The following is a 22,247-nucleotide window of genomic DNA, read 5'->3' on the forward strand; positions in this document are numbered from 1 at the left end:
CATACCTAGGTTGGTACCACAGAGCTTCGAGTGTATTATGCTAACCATAGTAAGACACGCACATAAAATTTGGCACACGACTTACATCAGGGCGCGCGCGCACTGTATGCACGGTCGTACAATTTTCAATCATCCGAAGTCTCACGACATCGAGTCATGGATCCCAACACTCATGTAGCACCGATAGAGGTGGCGCTGTAATTAGCGCACTGGATTCGTACCCGAGAGGACGACAGTTCACATCCGCGTCCGACTATCCAGCTTTCGGTTTTTCGTGTTTTCCCTAAAGCGCTCTAGGCAAATGCTGGGATGGTTCCTTTGGAAGGGTACGGCCCATTTCCTTCCCCGTCCTTGAAACTATCAGAGGTTGTGCTCCGTCTCTAATGACCTCGATGTCGACAGGACGTTAAATTCTAATCTTCCTTCCTTCCTTCCTTCCTCGAACGTAGCAACAGACGCTCTATTACTGCGTAAATATCTGTCGGACGACTCTGCGCCTATACGTACGATCAGATCGCATGCTGTCGGGATCTTAAGCGTAGTCGTGCGAACTTTCAATTACCTAGAACGGAGACCAAAAAGTTGAATAACATGATTTCAAACCTAAATCGTTATCTGACTAGTGATTCAAAATACGAGGGGCGTTCAGTAAATAATACAACACTTTTTTTTTTCTCAGAGCAGGTTGGTCTTATTTGGAACTCCAGTACACCATATTATTCCCCACTCTTTCGTCTAAAAAGCACTGTTTTTCAACATAATCTCCGTTCAAAGCGACGGCCTTAATGCCACCTCCCAGAGAGGTCCTCTATGCCCGCATGGTACCACTCAACTGGACGACGTCGGAGCAACGTTTTGTTGAATCAATAAGCATTCCATCATCCAAGTACTGTTTCCTGCCGTGTCCATCCTTCGTTGGGCCAGACAGATGGAAGTCGGAAGATGAAAGATCCGGGCTGCAGAGTGGATAAGGAAGAACAGTCGAATGAAGTTTTGTGAGCTGCTCTCAGGTACCAGAAACTTGTGTGAGGCCTCGGTTTGTCGTGGAGAAGAAGTTCGTTTGCATTTTTGTGGCATCGAACATGTTGAAATTGTTTCTTTAGTTTCCTGAGGGTAGCACAGCTGTCTGCTGGCGGCCGGCACACGGGAAACTGGACAGATTTGCGCAAACTTTCTGCGATGACGACAAGCGCCTCAGCCAACAATTCACGGTGCTTTCGTTCACTATCAGGTCTCCGTCAACATTCTGCAAGCGCCTATGAACATATGCGAAGCTCTTGTTTTCCGCCAAAAGTAACTCAGTGACAACTCTTTGTGGGGAACACATCTCCATTACAGACCCTATTCTGAAGGCTTCTTATAGAGTCGCCACCTATCGGAACTTCATAGATCTATTAGGGGCCGAAGCGGAAATACCGGGTGATCAATAAGTCAGTATAAATATGAAAACTGAATAAATCACGGAATAAAGTAGATAGAGAGGTACAAATTGACACACACGCTTGGAATGACATGGGGTTTTATTAGAGCAAAAAATATACAAAAGTTCAAAAAATGTCCGACAGATGGCGCTTCATCTGATCAGAATAGTAATAAATAGCAAAACAAAGTAAGACAAAGCAAAGATGATGTTCTTTATAGGAAATGCTCAATGTGTCTACCATCATTCCTCAACAATAGCTGTAGTCGAGGAATAATGTTGTGAACAGCGCTGTAAAGCATGCCCGGAGTTACGGTGAGGCATTGGCGTCGGATGTTGTCTTTCAGCATCCCTACAGATGTCGGTCGATCACGATACACTTGCGACTTCAGGTAACCCCAAAGCCAATAATCGCACGGACTGAGGTCTGGGGTCCTGGGAGGCCAAGCATGACGAAAGTGGCGGCTGAGCACACGATCATCACCAAACGACGCGCGCAAGAGATCTTTCACGCGTCTACCAATATGCGGTGGAGCGCCATCCTGCATGACCACCGTACGTTCCAGCAGGTGTTTATCAGCCAGGCTGGGGATGATGCGATTCTGTAACATATCGGCGCACTTCTCACCCGTCACGGTAGCAGTTACAAAACCAGAATCACGCATTTCCTCGAAGAATAAAAGCCCGATAACGGCAGATGTGCTAAATCCAGCCCATACTGTGACTTCCTCGTCGTGCAATGGAGTTTCCACGATAGTTCTAGGATTTTCGGTAGTCCAAATTCTGTAGTTGTGGGCCTTGACAGACCCTCGGAGCGGAAAATGAGCTTCGTCAGTCCACAACACGTTATTCAACCAATCGTCATCTTCCGCCATCTTTTGAAACGCCCACACCGCAAATGCCCTCCGCTTCACTAAATAGCCAGGTAACAGTTCATGATGCCCATGGATTTTGTACGGATAGCATCGGAGGGTACGCCTCAGTGCCAACCAAACAGTAGTGTAAGGAATGCCGGTGCGACGTGCGACTACACGAGCACTGACTTCCCCGTGCATAGACGAACCCGCTACAGTCTCCATTTCTTCCTGAACTGTCTCAGCAGCATTACGCCTTGTGCTCGGTCGGCCACTACGGGGTCTATCGTCTAAATACCCGTGGCTTGGAACTTCGAAATCATTCTCGCCACAGCTGCATTTGTCAACGGACCTTTACCCGTTCGAATCCCCTTCCTATGGCGATAGTATCCTAACGCTGAACTAGCACATTCCCCATTCTGATAATACAGCTTCAGTAAAAGCGCCTTTTCAGGTAACGTCAATATGCTGCGACTGCTGGTGCATCTGATTCTATGTCTCATAACAGCTCCTTTTATGCACGATTGTCATGCGCAGTCACTGATGTTTTGCTGTCCAGCGCCATCTGCCGGACATTTTGTGAACTTTGTATTTTTTTTGTTCTAATACAACCCCGTGTCATTCTAAGCGTGTGTGTCAATTTTTAGCTCTCGATCTACATTATTCCGTGGTTTATTAAGTTTTCAAATTTATACTGACGTTTTGATCACCTGGTATTTCACGATGTTCCACAACAAATTTTGCATTATTCCAACCGAAATTGGTCGAGAAAAATGTGTTGCATTATTTATAGCCCCTCATACAAGCTGCGTTCAGGAAGCGTCTTCGCCGCTAATAAAACGTTATCGGAGTTCAATCATTTATCCATAATGTTTACAAGTCGTCCTTCTTCCGGATGAACCTCATCATTCAGCTGCGTGTTGGATGCTAGCTGACATCTGTTTAGTCAGATAAACGGTTGCACTCCCACGGAAATATTTTAGCTACGGCGAGTTGCTGGCGAGCAAGGGTGGCCGTCGCCCAACACAGAGTTGTCTCACACTGGCTGCTGGGTCTCCTCGGTCCCTGCAAAATGAGTTTTCGTGAACCCATATTGAAGTTGGTGCATGTGTAGTTTGAAGAGTCCAACATACACATACCGACATAATTATCCATCTCCAGATGTACTAATTCTTGATTGATGATTGTAGGGTATTTATGAAGATCGTTGATTACCAGTCCGTATTGTACGTGTGTCAGTAGTTGTGTGGCTGGTTGATGTGCAACCTACTGCTCGGTGCGTTTCAGCTCCCGGAGGTGCCTGAGTGTTGAGCAGGAATGTAGGCCCCAGGAGGTCCTGTTGCTGGTTTCTGCCTTGAAGTTCAGTGGTGGCAGCACCTTACCATGTGACGTTGTGAAAAGACAGCCAGTTTCTCCATCAGCAGATGGTTGGTGGCGAGGAGCGTGAAATTCACCAAGTGAAGACCATCATCTCGAATATATCGTCTCCTAGCTCTTAAACTGTCTGGAGCATCTAGGACAAACTCACTAAAGTTTCGTAATCATGGAATTGAGTACTATTGCTTTTAATCCATCGATCCAGATGATCAGCTCATGATGAGAGTTTGAACACTGGAGTGCGGCTCTGATGCGAGGCTCAGTTCGTAATGACCACATGTGCATTCCTTATTCTGCTATATTCATTCAACAGTCTGTTAACTGCTGTATCAAGTTCCTTGCTATCTGCTGTTGTGTGAGAGTGTTTCTTGCAGCAGGTCTTATGAGCCAACAGACATGATTGACTTTACTTGGTTTTCTGCCAGTCTTCTTTCTGCCGGATGCGTATTCGCACTCAGCAAGCAGTGTCAATGTGTCAAGGGCCTGACCCACTTGTGACATACCAGCTAGCTCCCTGCTTCCATCCCTCTGCCTATGGCAATGTTAACGAGTTACAGTAAAGGTTTCTAATTGCCTTCCCCTCACTACTCATTGCTGTAACAGTACAAATCTTGGGCTGATGGACGTATGTTTATTAATTTCCATTATTTCAAGATTAGTTCATCTTCCTTCCTTCATGGAGGTTACGTAACAAATCACGTAGCACCTATGACTAGGTCCTTTTTTAAAACAGGTGATCAGCAAAAGTACAGTCTCCTTTTCTAAGTTTACAACTTCTGTGATATTCAGCAGGATGACTGTCCCACGCTACAAGGCCGCAATCGTGTTACAGTGGCTTGATTAGCAGGATACTGGACTCGCGTTGATGTCTCGGCCACGGAAGTCGCGTGACTTGAACCCGATTAAACACACCTGTGATATTATTTTCCGCCAACTCCGTCCCTGCAGACCACAGTCTCGTAATTTGCGGGTATTGCATGGCATCTGCTTAGTCATCTGGTGCCACATACCCATGTATCTCCGGAAATGTATCATGCCCTTACAATTGCTACTAAAATGTGTTGCAAAGGTGAGCCGACACGCTATTAGGCAGGTGGTCATGATGTTTCGGCTCATTAGTGTATGCACTTCTTGTTTTTGTTTCACCTGTCGAGATATGAGAATTACGAAATTTATATTTAGGTTACTTTTTTTAAACTGTAAATAAAACTTATGTCATGAACACAGCCAGATTTTTGCAACTTCCAACTGTTGTCGCTTTCGGTGAGACAACGATTCAAATCCCCTTCCGGCCATGCAGAATTAGGTTTTCCGCAGTTTCCATAAATCGCCCTGGGCAAATTCCGGGATAGTTCCTTGCAAAACAGCACTGCTAGATGCTTTCCCCAGTCATTTCATAATCCGAGCTTGTACTCCATGTGTAAGGATCACGATGTTGTCGGAACGTTAACACTTATCATGCTTCCTTCTTACATTTGGTAAATGGACATTACAAATCTCGTGGAACTCTCGTGGAACTCTCGTGGAACTCTCGTGGAACTCTCGTGGAACTCTCGTGGAACTCTCGTGGAACTCTCGTGGAACTCTCGTGGAACTCTCGTGGAACTCACTCCGATAAAAACGGAACTAATTAGTACAGCGTTTATCACAAGTTGCAGACGTACGCGCATTTAGGGCTAGTTCTCCCTCTTGCTTATGTATCATGTTTCTCTTTTCTTTTTCTGTTTTGAAACATTATACAATAACATCAGCATATCCATTTTCTTATCGAGCTCTGACTCTGAACTAAGATGCACGAGTGTAACAGGTACTTCGGAAGGAAATACTGCGAGATACTGATCAAAAAATGAATGTCCCTGGCAAACTAAAACTGTGTGCTGAACCGGGATTCGAAACCGGAACCTTTGCCTTTCGTTAGAAGTTACTCTGTCAACTGACGTAGACTCACGACTCACTCCACGCTTTACCCCGACAATTATCGCTCTCCAGCCTTCCAAATCTCAAGAAGCTCTGGTGCATACATTACACAGTCTCATGCAGAGTGAAAGATTACTTCTCGAAACAATCCCCTACGCTGTGGTAAGCCATTTCCCCGCAGTATACAGGGTGGTCCATTCGTAGTGACTGGGCCAAATATCTCACGAAATAAGCATCAAACGAAAAAACTACAAAGAACGAAACTCGGCTACCTTGAAGGGGGAAACCAGATGGCGCTATGGTTAGCCCGCTAGATGGCGCTGCCATAGGTCAAACGGGTATCAACTGCATTTTTTAAAAATAGGAACCCCCATTTTTTATTGCATATTCGTGTAGAGCGTAAAGAAGTATGAATGTTTTAGTTGGACTACTTTTTTCGCTTTCTGATAGATGGCGCTGTAATAGGCACAAACGTATAAGTACGTGGAATCACGGTATTTGCTTCGTGATACATTAACCGTGTTAAAATGAACCGTATACCAACTGCGGAAAAGGTCGATATCGTGTTGATGTGTGGCTGTTGTGATCAAAATGCCCAACGAGCGTGTGCTACGTATGCTGCTCGGTATCCTGGACGACATCATCCAAGTGTCCGGACCGTTCGCCGGGTTGTTACGTTATTTAAGGAAACAGGAAGTGTTCAGCCACATGTGAAACGTCAGCCACGTTCTGCAACAAATGATGATTCCCAAGCAGGTGTTTTAGCTGTTCTCGCGGCTAATCCGCACATCATTAGCAGACAAATTGCGCGAGAATCGGGGATCTCAAGAACGTCGGTGTTGAGAACGCTACATCAACATCAATTGCACCCGTAGTATATTTCTATGCACCAGGAATTGCTTGGCGATGACTTTGAACGTCGTGTACAGTTCTGCCACTGGGCACCAGAGAAATTACGGGACGATGACATATTTTGCACGCGTTCTATTTAGCGACGAAGCGTCATCCACCAACAGCGGTAACGTAAACCGGCAAGGAAAATCCACGATGGCTGCGACAAGTGGAACATCAGCGACCTTGGCGGCATAATGTATGGTGCGGCGTTATTGGTTCAAATGGTTCAAATAGCTCTGAGCACTATGGGACTTAACATCTGTGGTCATCAGTCCCCTAGAACTTAGAACTACTTAAACCTAACTAACCTAAGGACATCACACACATCCATGCCCGAGGCAGGATTCGAACCTGCGACCGTAGCAGTCTCGCGGTTCCGGACTGAGCGCCTAGGCGTTATTGGATGAAGGATAATTGGCCAATATTTTATCGACGGCAATCTAAATGGTGCAATGTATGCTGATTTCCTACTTAATGTTCTACCCATGTTACTACAAGATGTTTCACTGCATGCCAGAATGGTGATGTACTTCCAATATGATGGATGTTCGGCACCTAGCTCGAGTGCGGTTGAAGCCGTATTGAATAGCATATTTCATGACAGGTGGATTGGTCGTCGTAGCACCGTACCATGTCCCGCACGTTCACCGGATCTGACGTCCCCGGATTTCTTTCTGTGGGGAAAGTTGAAAGATATTTGCTATCGTGATCCACCGACAACTCCTGACTACATGCGTCAGCGCATTGTCAGTGCATGTGCGAACATTACGGAAGGCGAACTACTCGCTGTTGAGAGGAAAGTCGTTACACGTATTGCCAAAAGTATTGAGGTTGACGGACATAGTTTTGAGCATTTATTGCATTAATGTGGTATTTACAGGTAATCACGCTGTAACAGCATGCGTTCTCAGAAATGATAAGTTCACAAGGGTACATGTATCACATTGGAACAACCGAAATGAAATGTTTAAACATACATACGTTCTGTATTTTAATTTAAAAAACCTACGTGTTACCAACTGTTCGTCTAAAATTGTGAGCCATATGTTTGTGACTATTACAGCACCATCTATCACAAAGCGAAAAAAGTGATCCAACTAAAACATTCATATTTCTTTACGTACTACACAAGTATGTAATAAAAATGGGGGTTCTATTTTTAAAAAACCGCAGTTGATATCCGTTTGACCTATGGCAGCGCCGTCTAGTGGGCCAACAACAGCGCTGTCTGGCTCCCCCTTCAAGTTAGACAAGTTTCGTTGTTTGTAGTTTTTTTCGTTTGACGCTTATTTCGTGAGATATTTGGCCCGGTCACGATCAATGGACCACCCTGTATTTTCTTCTAGAAGAGCTAGTCTCACAAACTATGCAGCAGAGCTTTTCTGAAATATACAGGGTGTTACAAAAAGGTACGGCCAAACCTCACACACAAATAAAGAAAAGATGTTATGTGGACATGTGTTCGGAAACGCTTAATTTCCATGTTAGAGCTCATTTTAGTTTCGTCAGTATGTACTGTACTTCCTCGATTCACCGCCAGTTGGCCCAATTGAAGGACGGTAATAACTTCGGTGCTTGTGTTGACATGCGACTCATTGCTCTACAGTAAATTGCATCAAGCACATCAGTACGTAGCATCAACAGGTTAGTGTTCATCACGAACGTGGTTTAGCAGTCTGTGCAATGTTCACAAATGCGGAGTTGGCCGATGCCCATTTGATGTATTGGCGCGGTACGTTTGTATCGAGACAGATTTCCAGAACGAAGGTGTCCCGACAGGAAGACGTTCGAAGCAATTGATCGGCGTCTTAGGGAGCACGGAACATTCCAGCATATGACTCGCGACTGTGGAAGACCTAGAACGACGAGGACACCTGCAATGGACGAGGCAATTCTTCGTGCAGTTGACGATAATCCTAATGTCAGCGTCAGAGAAGTTGCTGCTGTACAAGGTAACGTTGACCACGTCACTGTATGGGGAGTGCTACGGGAGAACCAGTTGTTACCGTACCATGTACAGCGTGTGCAGGCTTTATCAGCAGCTGATTGGCGTCCACGGGTACACTTCTGCGAATGGTTCATCCAACAATGTGTCAATCCTTATTTCAGTGCAAATGTTCTCTTTACAGATGAGGCTTCATTCCAACGTGATCAAATTGTAAATTTTCACAATCAACATGTGTGGGCTGACGAGAATCCGCACGCAATTGTGCAATCACGTCATTAACACAGATTTTCTGTGAACGTTTGGGCAGGCATTGTTGGCGATGTCTTGATTGGACCCCATGTTCTTCCACCTTCGCTCAATGGAGCACGTTATCATGATTTCATACGGGATACTATACCTGTGCTGCTAGAACATTTGTCTTTACAAGTACGACATAACATGTGGTTCATGCACGATGGAGCTCCTGCACATTTCAGTCGAAGTGCTCGTACGCTTCTCAACAACAGATTCGGTGACCGATGGATTGGTAGAGGCGGACCAATTCCATGGCCTCCACGCTCTCCTGACCTCAACTCTCTTGACTTTCATTTATTGGGGCATTTGAAAGCTCTTGTCTACGCAGCCGCAGTACCAAATGTAGAGACTCTTCGTGCTCGTATTGTTGGTGGCTGTGATACAATACGCCATTCTCCAGGGCTGCATCAGCGCATCAGGGATTCCATGCGACGGAGGGTGGATGCATGTATCCTCGCTAACGGAGGACATTTTGAACATTTCCTGTAACAAAGTGTTTGAAGTCACGCTGGTAAGTTCTGTTGCTGTGCGTTTCCATTCAATGAATTATGTGATTTGAAGAGAAGTAATAAAATGAGCTCTAACATGGAAAGTAAGCGTTTCCGGATACAAGTCCACATAACATTTTCTTTCTTTGAGTGTGAGGAATGTTTCCTGAAAGTTTGGCCGTAACTTTTTGTAACACCCTGTATAATGTAGCAGATGGGTACTGATAAGTGAAGCTTCGGCTCTGGACAGTTCAGCCGATGCAGTAATTTCGCGCGAACGACGAAAATTTCGGCACGCATTTTTCATCTGCCAGGACGTTACTAAACCAGCCCAGATTTCAGAGCAGAGTGAAAATTCAATATGTTTAACAAACCATCTTCCAATGCTCATCTTTACTGCGCTGTGCTGCCTACGTCACACGAGACGTGACGCGCTTTGTTTGTCGTTGTAGCCCCGATGACGCCGGAGAGAGAGGCCGACGGCGAGCCGGTGTCGCAGCTGATCGGCGACTTCGGCCGCTGGCAGCTGCTCATGACGCTGGCGCTGGCGCTGTTCAACGTACCGTGCACATGGCACATCTTCGTGCCCACCTTCCAGTCGGCACACGAGGACTTCTGGTGCGCGCCGCCGCCGCAGCTCGCCGACCTGCCCGTCGAGCAGTGGCGCAACCTCTCACACCTGCCCAGCCCGGAAAAGGTCAGCATCTCAGAAAAAAATCTACTCCAAAAATACGAGTAAGACTGACGCGGAATCGACCCTTGTTAATGAATAGAAGAAGTGCCGATCGAAGAAAATGCAGGAAACGATGATTTCGACGAACGACTCGTTCCATCGCGTGTCCCCACATGCGCACCTACAGCGTGCTCTGTCTCAATTACACTACTGGACATCAAAATTGCTTCACCACGAATATGACGTGCTACAGACGCGAAATTTAACCGACAGGAAGAATACGCTGTGATATGCAAGTGATTAGCTTTTCGGAGCATTCACACAAGGTTGGCGCCGATGGCGACACCTACAACGTGCTGACATGAGGAAAGTTTCCAACAGATTTCTTATACACAAACAGCAGTTGACCGGCGTTACCTGCTGAAACGTTGTTGTGATGCCTCATGTAAGGACGAGAAATGCGTACCATCACGTTTCCGACTTTGATAAATGTCGGATTGTAGACTATCTCGATTGCGGTTTTACATATCGCGACATTGCTGCTCGCGTTGGTCGAGATCCAATGACTGTTAGCAGAATATGGAATCGGTGGGTTCTGGAGGATAATATGGAACGCCGTGCTGCATCCCAACGGCCTCGTATCACTAGCAGTCGAGATGACAGGCATCTTATCCGCATGGCTGTAACGGATCGTGCAGCCACGTCTCGATCCCTGAGTCAACAGATGGGGACGTTTCCAAGACAACAACCATCTGCACGAACAGTTCGACGACGTTTGCAGCAGCATGGACTATCAGCTCGGAGACCATGGTTGCGGTTACCCTTGACACTGCATCGCAGACAGGAGCGCCTGCGATGGTGTACTCAACTACGAACGTGGGTGCACGAATGGCAAAACGTCATTTTTTCGTATCAATCCAGGTCCTGTTTACAGCATTATGATGGTCGCATCCGTGTTTGGCGACATCGCGTTGAACGCAGATTGGAAGCGTTTATTAGTCATCGCCATACTGGCGTATCACCCGGCGTGGTGGTATGGGGTGCCATTGGTTACAGGACTCGGTCACCTCTTGTTCGCATTGACGACACTTTGAACAGTGGACGTTACATTTCAGATGTGTTACGAACCGTGGCTCTACCAGTCATTCGATCCCTGAGAAACCCTACATTTCAGCAGGATAATGCACGACCGCATGTTGCAGGTCCTGTACGGGCCTTTCTGGATACAGAAAATGTTCAACTTCTGCCCTGGCCAGCACATTTCCAGATCTCTCACCAACTGAAAACGTCTGGTCAATAGTGGCCGAGCAACTGGCTCGTCACAATACGCCAGTCACTACTCTGGATGAACTGTGGTATCGTGTTGAAGCTGCATGGGCGGCTGTACCTGTACACGCCATCCAAGCTCTGTTTGACTCAATGCCCAGGCGTATCAGTGCCGTTATTTCGGCCAGAGGTGGTTGTTCTGGGTACTGATTTCTCAGGATCTATGCACCCAAATTGCGTGAAAATGTAATCACATGTCAGTTCTAGTATAATGTATTTGTCCAATGAATACCCGTTTATCATCTGCATTTCTTCTTGGTGTAGCAATTTTAATGGCCAGTAGTGTATAAGTGGAAGCGAACGTGAAGGTGTGGACATGTCCTCTATTGATAAACACAGTGGTAATGTGAAAATCCCCAATTTAGTGCTTTCACCCTATGAAAGATACGAACAATGTCAAAAGTTTGGAAAGATAACTTCCCTATTCGATCAAATGGCTCCTTTATGTCTGGCCTGTCATACAATGTGTGTTGGGGACTACCGACGGAAAATTAAAGTATACAACAACGACAATATTACACAGTGCACTCACTTTCAGAAATTAACGTTCAGAAACCTGTAGTATGCTAGCTCTGCCATTGAGTGTACTGTGAATTATCATGTCAGGTAGTGGGTATGTGTGTGTGATTTTATCACAACCACGGAACTTCCTCATAAGAACACTTCAGAGGATGCTTTCGCTACTAGGTTCGATGTGTGTCGTGCGTCTGTACGCAGTAAGCAAGAGCATCACCTGTACCTCATGTTGCTAATTAAATATGTACCTTTTTGTACATGTTCATATATCCAAAAATGTTAGCTGAATTTAAAACCAGAAAAAAATGGTTGACTGTCTCTCTAAACTGCCTTTCATTTCATAATTTAAACTATTTACGGTACGGACTGGGACGACTAGCAGAAGGTGAAGAAAAGCTACGCAGCATACGTGCACAGACACACACAAACATTTTCACTACATAGACATCAAATATGCCCACACATTTTCTCTCCATCACCTAGGTGAAAAGTGTGAGTGTGCAAGGCTTTGATTCCATTCTGACAGATGAACTGTTTGTCATCATGGCATGATAGACCAATTTTCAGTTGCGATACAGTGTGTACCATATGGTCTCATAATCCAGTATGCACTTACTTGGTGCACTATATATGGCGGAGAAGGTAGAGTACCACCAACACAACCGCAGAGACACTCCTTGTAATCATCAATCATGAGAGACATTGAAGCCACATGATGCACATCCATTGCCCATGTATGGGTGGCACCTGTCTTCTTATAGTATACATACATTTTTCGTCTAAGGCCGACAAACTCCACAATGTGCAACTCATTCACCTTGTCTTTCAGGAGGCTGACAACGTCTTCGCTTGCTAATCTTACACCACAAGGATCATCAGCCACGTACCCAAACGTGTTGCATGTGTCGAGGGGCTCCTTGTTATTTCATATGGATTGCAACCATTCACCAAATAAAAGAAGTTGTCAACATCTATATAAAGTAACTTTAGATCTGCAAAATGAGTTTTCGTGAACCCATATTGAAGTTGGTGCATGTGTAGTTTGAAGAGTCCAACATACACATACCGACATAATTATCCATCTCCAGATTTACTAATTCTTGATTGATGATTCTAGGGTATTTAAAATTTCGCCTGGCAACATAATTCTTAGCGTCATGATGCCCCTCCCACTGGCAAACGTGAATTTTATGATAGTTGTTCAAATTCTACATTATTTTTCTAAATATTGCATTATTGGTTAGTTTAAAAATATCTTTTTCAAAGTCATACATCACGAGAACCCTCTGTTCGGTATTTCAATCAATAACCTCTTTCAATCAGCATGAGGGTAGTGTGGGTAGCTAATCAGTGTCATTTCCTTACTGACACACAGTTGGTGGTTTCCATAGTGCATAATGCATCTCTGTTTACTCCCCAGTGTTCTCCTTGGGGATGGAAACGTTCCTTGGAACTAGTCACTTTGGACATAGCAGCAAACTGCTGTGTACATCATGCACACTATTAGCATTTGCCAAATCTGCCTCCACAATACAACCTACCGCAGAATCCATTGCCAGAGTCAAGACTTTACCTAATCTCTGTTTACTCCCCAGTGTTCTCCTTGGGTATGGAAACGTTCCTGGGAACTAGTCACTTTGGACATAGCAGCTAACTGCTGTGTACATCATGCACACTATTAGCATTTGCCAGATCTGCCTCCACAATACAACCTACCGCAGAATCCATTGCCAAAGTCAAGACTTTACCTAATCTCTGTTTACTCCCCAGTGTTCTCCTTGGGTATGGAAACGTTCCTTGGAACTAGTCACTTTGGACATAGCAGCAAACTGCTGTGTACATCATTCATACTATTACCATTTGCCAGATCTGCCTCCACAATACAACCTACCGCAGAATCCATTGCCAAAGTCAAGACTTTACCTAATCTCTGTTTACTCCCCAGTGTTCTCCTTGGGTATGGGAACGTTCCTTGGAACTAGTCACTTTGGACATAGCAGCAAACTGCTGTGTACATCATGCACACTATTAGCATTTGCCAGATCTGCCTCCACAATACAACCTACCGCAGAATCCATTGCCAGAGTGAAGACTTTACCTTATCTCTGTTTACTCCCCAGTGTTCTCCTTGGGTATGGAAACGTTCCTTGGAACTAGTCACTTTGGACATAGCAGCAAACTGCTGTGTACATCATTCACACTATTAGCATTTGCCAGATCTGCCTCCACAATACAACCTACCGCAGAATCCATTGCCAGAGTCAAGACTGTACCTAATCTCTGTTTACTCCCCAGTGTTCTCCTTGGGATGGGAACGTTCCTTGGAACTAGTCACTTTGGACATAGCAGCAAACTGCTGTGTACATCATTCACACTATTAGCATTTGCCAGATCTGCCTCCACAATACAACCTACCGCATAATCCATTGCCAGAGTGAAGACTTTACCTAATCTGACCAGTTCCCTACCACCCAGCCATTGAAAGCCACCAACTGGGAGACAATGTTGCATAGCGTGCCCATGTAAATTGTTAACATCCAGGTATAGGCTGTAACTGAAATCATCAGATGCATTGAACTCTCCACCCATTTGTGAGCTATTTTCCTTGGCATGCCCGTAGGTACACTGACAAAGACCCCCAAAAATTCCACGTTCAAAGAAGAGCAGCTTGTCCACATCAACCAGTATGTTGATGTTGACATGTTCCTTTTTCTTCATTGTTCCCACAAAAGCCTTAGCACAGTGTAATAGAAATCAGGATCTGTCATGTATGTGGTCATGTATACACTTCAGAATTTCTCTAAAAAATCCGCAAGCAAGTGTATTAGTATAAATCTTTTCACACTTCCCAAAATAAGAAATGTCAAATTCTTGCCAAAGATTCACCACATGGCTATACTTTGCATCCGCTATAGCACTGCCCTTAAGATTACTGGTGAATGAAATGTCAGGCAGGATGATTTTGTTGCATCTCTATCAGATCCAGATATTTGATTGGGAAGGGCCCTTTATTCGTCATGAGCGGAAGCTTCGCATGATAAGGATGTGCAGCTCTAGTGACGAGCATGTTCTGCTGACACAGTGTCTCAGCAAGTTTCTGAAGTAGTGCGTGCACAAATCGAAGCGAGGCTAGGAACCTGAGTGTAACGTTCTTGGTCATTCAACTGTACGATGAAATGAATTTTTCAATGTTCTCTGGTGGGACACTAAACTTATCAGAAGCATCATACCCCCTCATATTGTGGAAGAAAACGTGTGTCATGGCAGTTGGTGTTTCAAGTTGCATGCTTTTTGTGCTCCATTGGAACTTCTCCGTTAGTTGACTGTGGTCCACACATAGAGTTGCTGCTTCTCTGTCTAATGGGAATCCACGGATATGACAGCCAACTGCATTCTTGTTTAATATATCGTTCTGCTGCAATTTGGTCACTGGAAAGTTGGTGTGATTAATGTCATCAACATTCCTTACAAGTTGAGAGAGCTCGGGGAGATACTATCTCACTGAATTATCCCTTACATCTGATTCAAAATGATTAAGATTTGAGTCAAATGTTCATACAACCTAGTACACCACTGCGTACGGTATGCACCCTCAATGAAACTTGTATGAAAGGCTGTGGGATCATCGTCATAGCGTGTCACAAAAGTGAGGAGGCTCTTGAAGTAAGCATATACTACAAAGGGCTACGATCCTGGTGGTTGCGTTCTTACTCTGCCTCTAGTTAGAGAGTTTAACCATCTGTGGGAAACTGCCCACAGAGATCGTATGATCACCTGGTGTCACTGAGTTTGTGCAATTCCATTGAACATGGCCGCAGTTTGCATCTAAGTATCACACAGACAAATCCACTCATCCAAAGATAATATCACTGTGTTGAGAATTTTTCAAAGCCACCACTGGGTTGCATTCATTCACGATCTGACATCATTCCCATCCTGATGTGCTTGCTGTAACTGCTTTTTAAACTATAGCATTATTTTCACGTCAAGTAGCTGTGATGGCTTCACCTCATCTGCACAAAAAGAGAAATCGAGTGAGAGATACATGTATGACTTCATTCTTCTTTAGTGACATTTCTGAACAATCAAAGTGACTGTGTCTGTGATACAATATCCGGAGTCAACGTCTATCTTCAGGAGTTCTGGGAACCAGGGTGGTGCAAATCTTTTTTTGATGTGTGTAAATACTAACTACGGTGGCGGAACCGTAAGCTTACGTATCACGTTCTACATGCTACACTGACGACAAAAAACCGCAACACCAAGAAGTAAGCGATGTAGAGTAGTGAACTTTCGGGAATATATTTGTATAGGTAACATATTCAAGTGATTAACATTTGCAAGGTGGGTTCAAATGGCTCTGACCACTATGGAACTTAACTTCTGAGGTCATCAGTCCCCTATAACTTAGAACTACTTAAACCTAACTAACCTAAGGACATCACACATATCCATGCCCGAGGCAGAATTCGAACCTGCGACCGTAGCGGTCGCGCGGTTCCAGACTGTAGCGCCTAGAACCGCTCGGCCACCACGGCCGGCATTGCAAGGTCACAGGTTAATTTAAGCTAAAGATAGGCTATTGCAAATACGAAATGCTGGTAAATTAATAACCGGTGTAGCCGCCAGAATGTTGAATTGAACATGCAAACGTGCATGCATTTTGTTGTACACGTGCCATATGTATGGAGTTCAATGCCTATTTGTATTTGGTCGGTCAACACAGGGATGGTTAATATTGTTTGTGGATGACGCTGGAGTTTGCGTCCGATGGTAGCCCATATATACTTGATTGGACATAGATCTGGTGATCAAGCGGGCCAAGGCAACATGTCCGCACTCTGTTGAGTTGGTTACAGCAGAAGTATCTGGGAGAGCGTTATCCTGTTGGAAACACCTCATGGTATGCTGTTGATGAATGACAGCACAACATATCAAATCACGAGACTGACGTACAGATGTGCAAAAATGGCTCTGAGCACTGTGGGACTTCACTTCTGAGGTCATCAGTCCCCCAGAACTACTTAAACCTAACTAACATAAGGACATTACACACATCCATGCCCGAGGCAGTATTCGAACCTGCGATCGTTGCTGTCGCGCGGTTCCAGACTGAGGCGCCTACAGATTTGCAGTCACGGTGTGTGTGATAAGAGTGCTCCTGCTGGCATACGAAATCGCACTCCAGGCCATAATTCCAGGTGTAGGTCCAGTTTGTCTAGCAAGCATCTACATCTACATGGACACTCTGCAAATCACATTTAAGTGCCTGGCAGAGGTCTTTTGCAGGCCCTCACCTGGCCTCCTCCTTACCAACCCTACACAGGCATCACTGGCAGCAGGGCAGAACCAGCTTTCATCACAAAACACAACAGCCCTTATAACGGTACTTTGCGGGCAGGAGTGTCAATTAGCATCATATTAATTAAAATCGTGGATATATAGACTTTATTTTGGAAGAATTAAAAAGGGAAAAGTAATACGAAACTTTAATAACTGCACAGTATTACTAAGAAGCAATATAATGAAAAGTAATAAAAAGCAAAGTAGCAAAGATCAAGCGGGACAGAAAGACATAGGGGCGCGTTTGTTTTTTAATACATACACAAGAACATGTAACACATTATTGAGCTCTCTACCTTCAGTTATCGCGATCGGGCTAGTCGATGAAAAAGTGGTATGCGACTGCGAAATTCGTTAAGGAGATTATTTAAAGACTCTTCAAGCACGTTTAAAATACATTACGTGTGACGAAGTGATCAGAGACGTTTATTGTCGGGTGAAGTGAAAATGATTCCGACAACATAATTCGAACTTTGTGTTATCTGGGAAAAATACTCTTGGGAAACTATTATGGTTGTGGAACCCACGAAAGTTGTACGCAACGGAAAGCTATAGTTTACGTAATTCTGCATTTTATGAAATTGTGAAACGCATGTGCGCGGAACGTAAAGAGAATCTTATCCTTGGACGGTTGCGGGGGTAACTGATACAAACAACGCGCCAGCATAAAAATAGTTCGCTTACTAACTACCAGATATTAATTAACGGGGACCTAAAACACTAAAAACAGTGAATACACCGTTAAATTGAACCCTGCGTGTGAAAGACAATCACATCGAACATTTCGAGAGCGAAGAATAGACATTTAAGTGCCCTAATTGATAGCCTGGGTCGTGTCGATATTTGGACATTATATGACACGCGTTGTTCAGAACACGATATCGACCATTTTAATACTGAAGAGAAGGATAGGATCATCACCCCCAATCCCGATTCATATTTCAAATTTAGTTAGTGAAAAGAAATGTGTTAATAAACAAACTACATTTCAATTTTATCCACGATTTTGGCTTCATTACGTAGTCTTGACTACATGATAAACAATATCTGTGGAAGTTTTATACAACGTATCGTCATAATATTTAGCCAACCAATATTGTGGGACACCAGAAATGTAAAGCATGAAAAATGTTCTTACAGCGGATGTATAATGTGTGAGTGCGACGAACTATATTGAGAAACTGAACATCCATTACGTACTTGCTTGTTTATCTGCGAAAATGGTCCTTGTCGGTACATCAGCACAGAGTTCGAATAGAACCGCTGGATCATTGCAAACCATTCAGATTAATCGAACATCTAAATACGCATAATGCTGGTATCACCAGGATGTGTTCTTTCTCCTCACCCCCGTGACAGTAATTGAATTAAGAGTCAGCCAGGAATAACATTTAAATCAATTCACGACAACTGAGCTAGGGTCACGAATTTTCAAACGTTCACTGCCATGTATGAAGGCGAGTGACACCACGAGTGGTAACGTCGATCGAGGGGTGTCGTTGTGATCGTATTGAATGACTTTGAGCGGTCACACCCTCCACCCTGAACTCCAAGAAGTTTTCTATTGACACCACTAAAGTCGCAAATGGCGGTAGTTTGGGGTCAGTGGAATGTATGCTACAGGGAGTCTGGCTTAGAGCTGTAACGGATTTGTAACAGTGTTATGCCACTATGATGGCAACTGCTGCGCAGATTGCAGTTGCAGTACTATGCGCCAGAGCCACACGCCTAACACGATGGCTTTCCCTCCCGGTGGTGTCACGTGGCCGTCCAGAGCCCGGTATTCTTGGAACTGTACATTCTCGTGACCATCGCTGCCAGCAATCATGTACAACGGCTACATTCTTTTACGTCTTTCTGCAATATCGTAGAAGGAACATCCAGATTATCGTAGCCCTATTACACGATCTCATATAAACTCATTGAGGTGTTGGTAATGGCGTCCTTGTCGCCTTAAAGCCATTCTTGACTGACATCGGCTCACCACGTCCAATCTTAAATGTATCTAACGGTCACGAACGTTGTTGGTGTTGTTGTTGTTTTAGTCTTTAGTCCAGAGACTGGTTTGATGCAGCTCTCCATGCTACTCTATCCTGTGCAAGCTTCATCATCTCGCAGTACCTACTGCAACCTACATCCTTCTGAATCTGCTTAGTTTATTCATCTCTTTGTCTCCCTCTACGATTTTTACCCTCCACGCTGCCCTCCAGTTCTAAATTGGTGATCCCTCGATGCCTCAGAACATGTCCTACCAACCGATCCCTCCTTCTAGTCAAGTTGTGCCACAAATTTCTCCCCAATTCTGTTCAATACCTCCTCATTAGTTATGTGATCTACCCATGTAATCTTCAGCATTCTTCCAAAGCTTCTATTCTCTTCTTGTCCAAACTATTTATCGTCCATGTTTCACTTCCATACAAGGCTACACTCCATACAAATACTTTCAGAAACGACTTCCTGACACTTAAATCTATACTCGATGTTAACAAATTTTTCTTCTTCAGAAACGCACTCCTTGCTATTGCCAGTCTACATTTTATATCCTCTCTACTTTGGCCATCAGTTATTTTGCTCCCCAAATAGCAAAACTCATCCACTACTTTAAGTGTCTCGTTCCCTAATATAATTCCTTCAGCATCACCCGACTTAATTCGACTACATTCCATTATCCTCGTTTTGCTTTTGTTGATGTTCATCTTATATCCTCCTTTCGAGACACTGTCCAGTCCATTCAGCTGCTCTTCCAAGCCCTTTTCTGTCTGACTGAATTACAATGTGATCGGCGAACCTCATTTTTTTTAATTTGATCTCCATGGATTTTAATACCTACTCCGAATTTTTCTTTTGTTTCATATACTGCTTGCTCAATATACAGATTAAATAACATCGGGGACAGGCTACAACCCTGTCTCACTCCCTTCCCAACCATGCTTCCCTTTCATGCCCCTCAACTCATAACCGCCATCTGGTTTCTGTTCAAATTGTAAATAGCTTTTCGCTCCCTGTATTTTACCCCTGCCACCTTCAGAATTTGAAAGAGGGTATTCCAGTCAACATTGTCAAAAGCTTTCTCTAAGTCTACGACCGTTACAGCGTGTATTTAAAGCAAACCTGATTTGTATCCTCATAGTGGCGCAGCTAGCGACATTTTTATGCGACTGGAGCGAAATTTGGACAGACATTATCTTTCAGATGGAGGAACACGACTACCAAGTTTCACGTCGTGCAACTCTTTGTTGGTGTTGTGGTTTTTTTCCGTCAGCGTATTTGGATAAATAAGCTCATCTTAGTAATGATTCGGCTCCCAGGCTGAAAGTGATTACTGAGTGTTGTCGATCGCGCACTGCTGCATGCTCTAGTGAAAGTATCAGTTACAAGCAGTATTTGTTGCAGCAGAAGTAATTCCACAGGTGCTCGCTAAGGGAAAGCGCTAGCAATATCCATTCGGTCCTTTTTTTAACGTTTAACGTGTTTATCTCTCTGTTTATATCGGCCTTACGAGATTATACGCGGTAGTGAAACTTCCACCGAACTGCTTTCAGCAGTTATCAAATCAGATAAAAGTCATTAAATATAATTTGAATGTGCCTGACGATAACACATGCCAACGAAAACTTTTTTGTAATTGTTTTTTACTTTGCTAGCTGAACTTGATAGATTTTTATGAGTTGAATCCAATTCTAGTTTTAGTTTCTTTTGTATCACCCATAGTTTTCGAGCATTATGCTTTTTATTATACGGTATAAAAATCCTATGTTATACGATAAACACGGAAATTAATGAAACGCTTTGCTACAACATAAGCAAGGTTTGTATTTACATTAAGCTACTTGAAGCAATGATGTGTGTTAATAGAGGTTTCACTTGTCAGATGGAATTGGTTTGTTTTTTCTTTCGATTTTTTCATTAAAGCTTCTTGAGTAGCTTTTTCTACGACGAGTCGCTTGCTGAACTTCTCGGTGAAGTGACCAACAGCAGTCCCCCATCATGTTGGTGTTCCAGCAGCCTTGGTAGCGTTTTTCTATCACTTTAATATCCTGGTGAAAAGCTCTCCTTGCTCCTCTCTAACATCTCCCATATTGTCCGGGAAGTAATCAAGGTGACTGTTCAAAAAGTAAACTTTCAAGCTCATTAAACATCCTAAAGTATTAAACTTCTTTAACATTGTAGCTATAATAAAAACATATTCTGGGTCTTTTTTCATGTCCTAAGAACTTTGTAACGACTTGCTTGAATGATACCCATGCTTTCTCATTTAAGGTAATTGTGGATTTAAAGTTAACACCAAACATCAATTTTCTAATGTCAGGTCCGACAATGACGCCTTTTAGTGTAGCTTCTGAAAGGTGTGGAAACTTTTGGCAGGGATACTTAAAACATGGTCCACTTGTAGGCAAAGCCTTTACAAACTGTTTCATTAGGCCTAACTTTATATGTGGAGGTGGTAGGAGTAGGTTTTTTGGAACTACAAGGTTTTTGCGTAGAATGTTCTTCTCACCAGGTTTTAAAGACTCCCTCACAGGCCAGTTCTTTCTGCGTCAGTGTTGATCCTTAGCCGTACTGTCCCGTTCACACAAGAAACATGGAAATTTGGTAAAGGCACCTTGCTGACCAAGGAGCCTGTTTTATTTAGCGTTATTTCTAGGTTTTTCATAGAATTCTTTCATATGTACAGAATGTCCAAAGGTACAGATGCATACATGTTACCATTGTGTAATAAAACAGCCTTTAAACTAGTTTTGAATGAATCAAACAGCCTCCAGTCTTCCATTTTGTATTCAATACCAAACTCATTCATCAGACTGGGAATGTCTGAGCAATACACTAAATCACCTTGTTTGAAGAACTTCGAAAATTCCTGCTCTGTCTTTCTATACATGTATATGCCGGTTACAACTGCCAATAAGATTTTTTCCTTTAATCTAGAGCCAAGCAATTCAGCTTTTTCTTTCGTTAAGCCCAGATCCCTAATCAAATCGTTAAACTCGGTCTGAGTAAACAATTTGGGCTCTATACTTTCTGTATTACAATGGAATTCATCATCATCTGGTTTATCTAAATCAGATTGTACATCAGAAAAGAATTTAAATCATCTTGTGGTTCAGGAACCGGCAAATTTACACCATGCCCTACTGGTCGGATGGTGGACAGAAGGTTAGGTTAGCTTATTACGTTCTAGTTTTTCGAATTATGACCA

At 43.8% G+C, this 22,247-nt stretch overlaps 1 protein-coding gene across 3 annotated transcripts in view; it reads left to right on the forward strand.

Moving 5' to 3' along the window:
* The window catches only part of LOC124555375 (organic cation transporter protein-like), a 448,833-nt gene that overhangs the window by 308,166 nt on the left and 118,420 nt on the right, over positions 1 to 22,247 (forward strand). For all 3 annotated transcript variants that reach the window (XM_047129264.1, XM_047129265.1, XM_047129266.1), the window contains exon 2: positions 9,645 to 9,889. In XM_047129264.1, coding sequence (XP_046985220.1) covers positions 9,650 to 9,889 — 240 coding nt within the window. In that variant the 5' untranslated portion in view covers positions 9,645 to 9,649. The remainder of the gene's footprint in view (positions 1 to 9,644; positions 9,890 to 22,247) is intronic.

This window comes from Schistocerca americana, chromosome X, assembly GCF_021461395.2.
Source record: "Schistocerca americana isolate TAMUIC-IGC-003095 chromosome X, iqSchAmer2.1, whole genome shotgun sequence".
Lineage (NCBI taxonomy): Eukaryota > Metazoa > Arthropoda > Insecta > Orthoptera > Acrididae > Schistocerca > Schistocerca americana.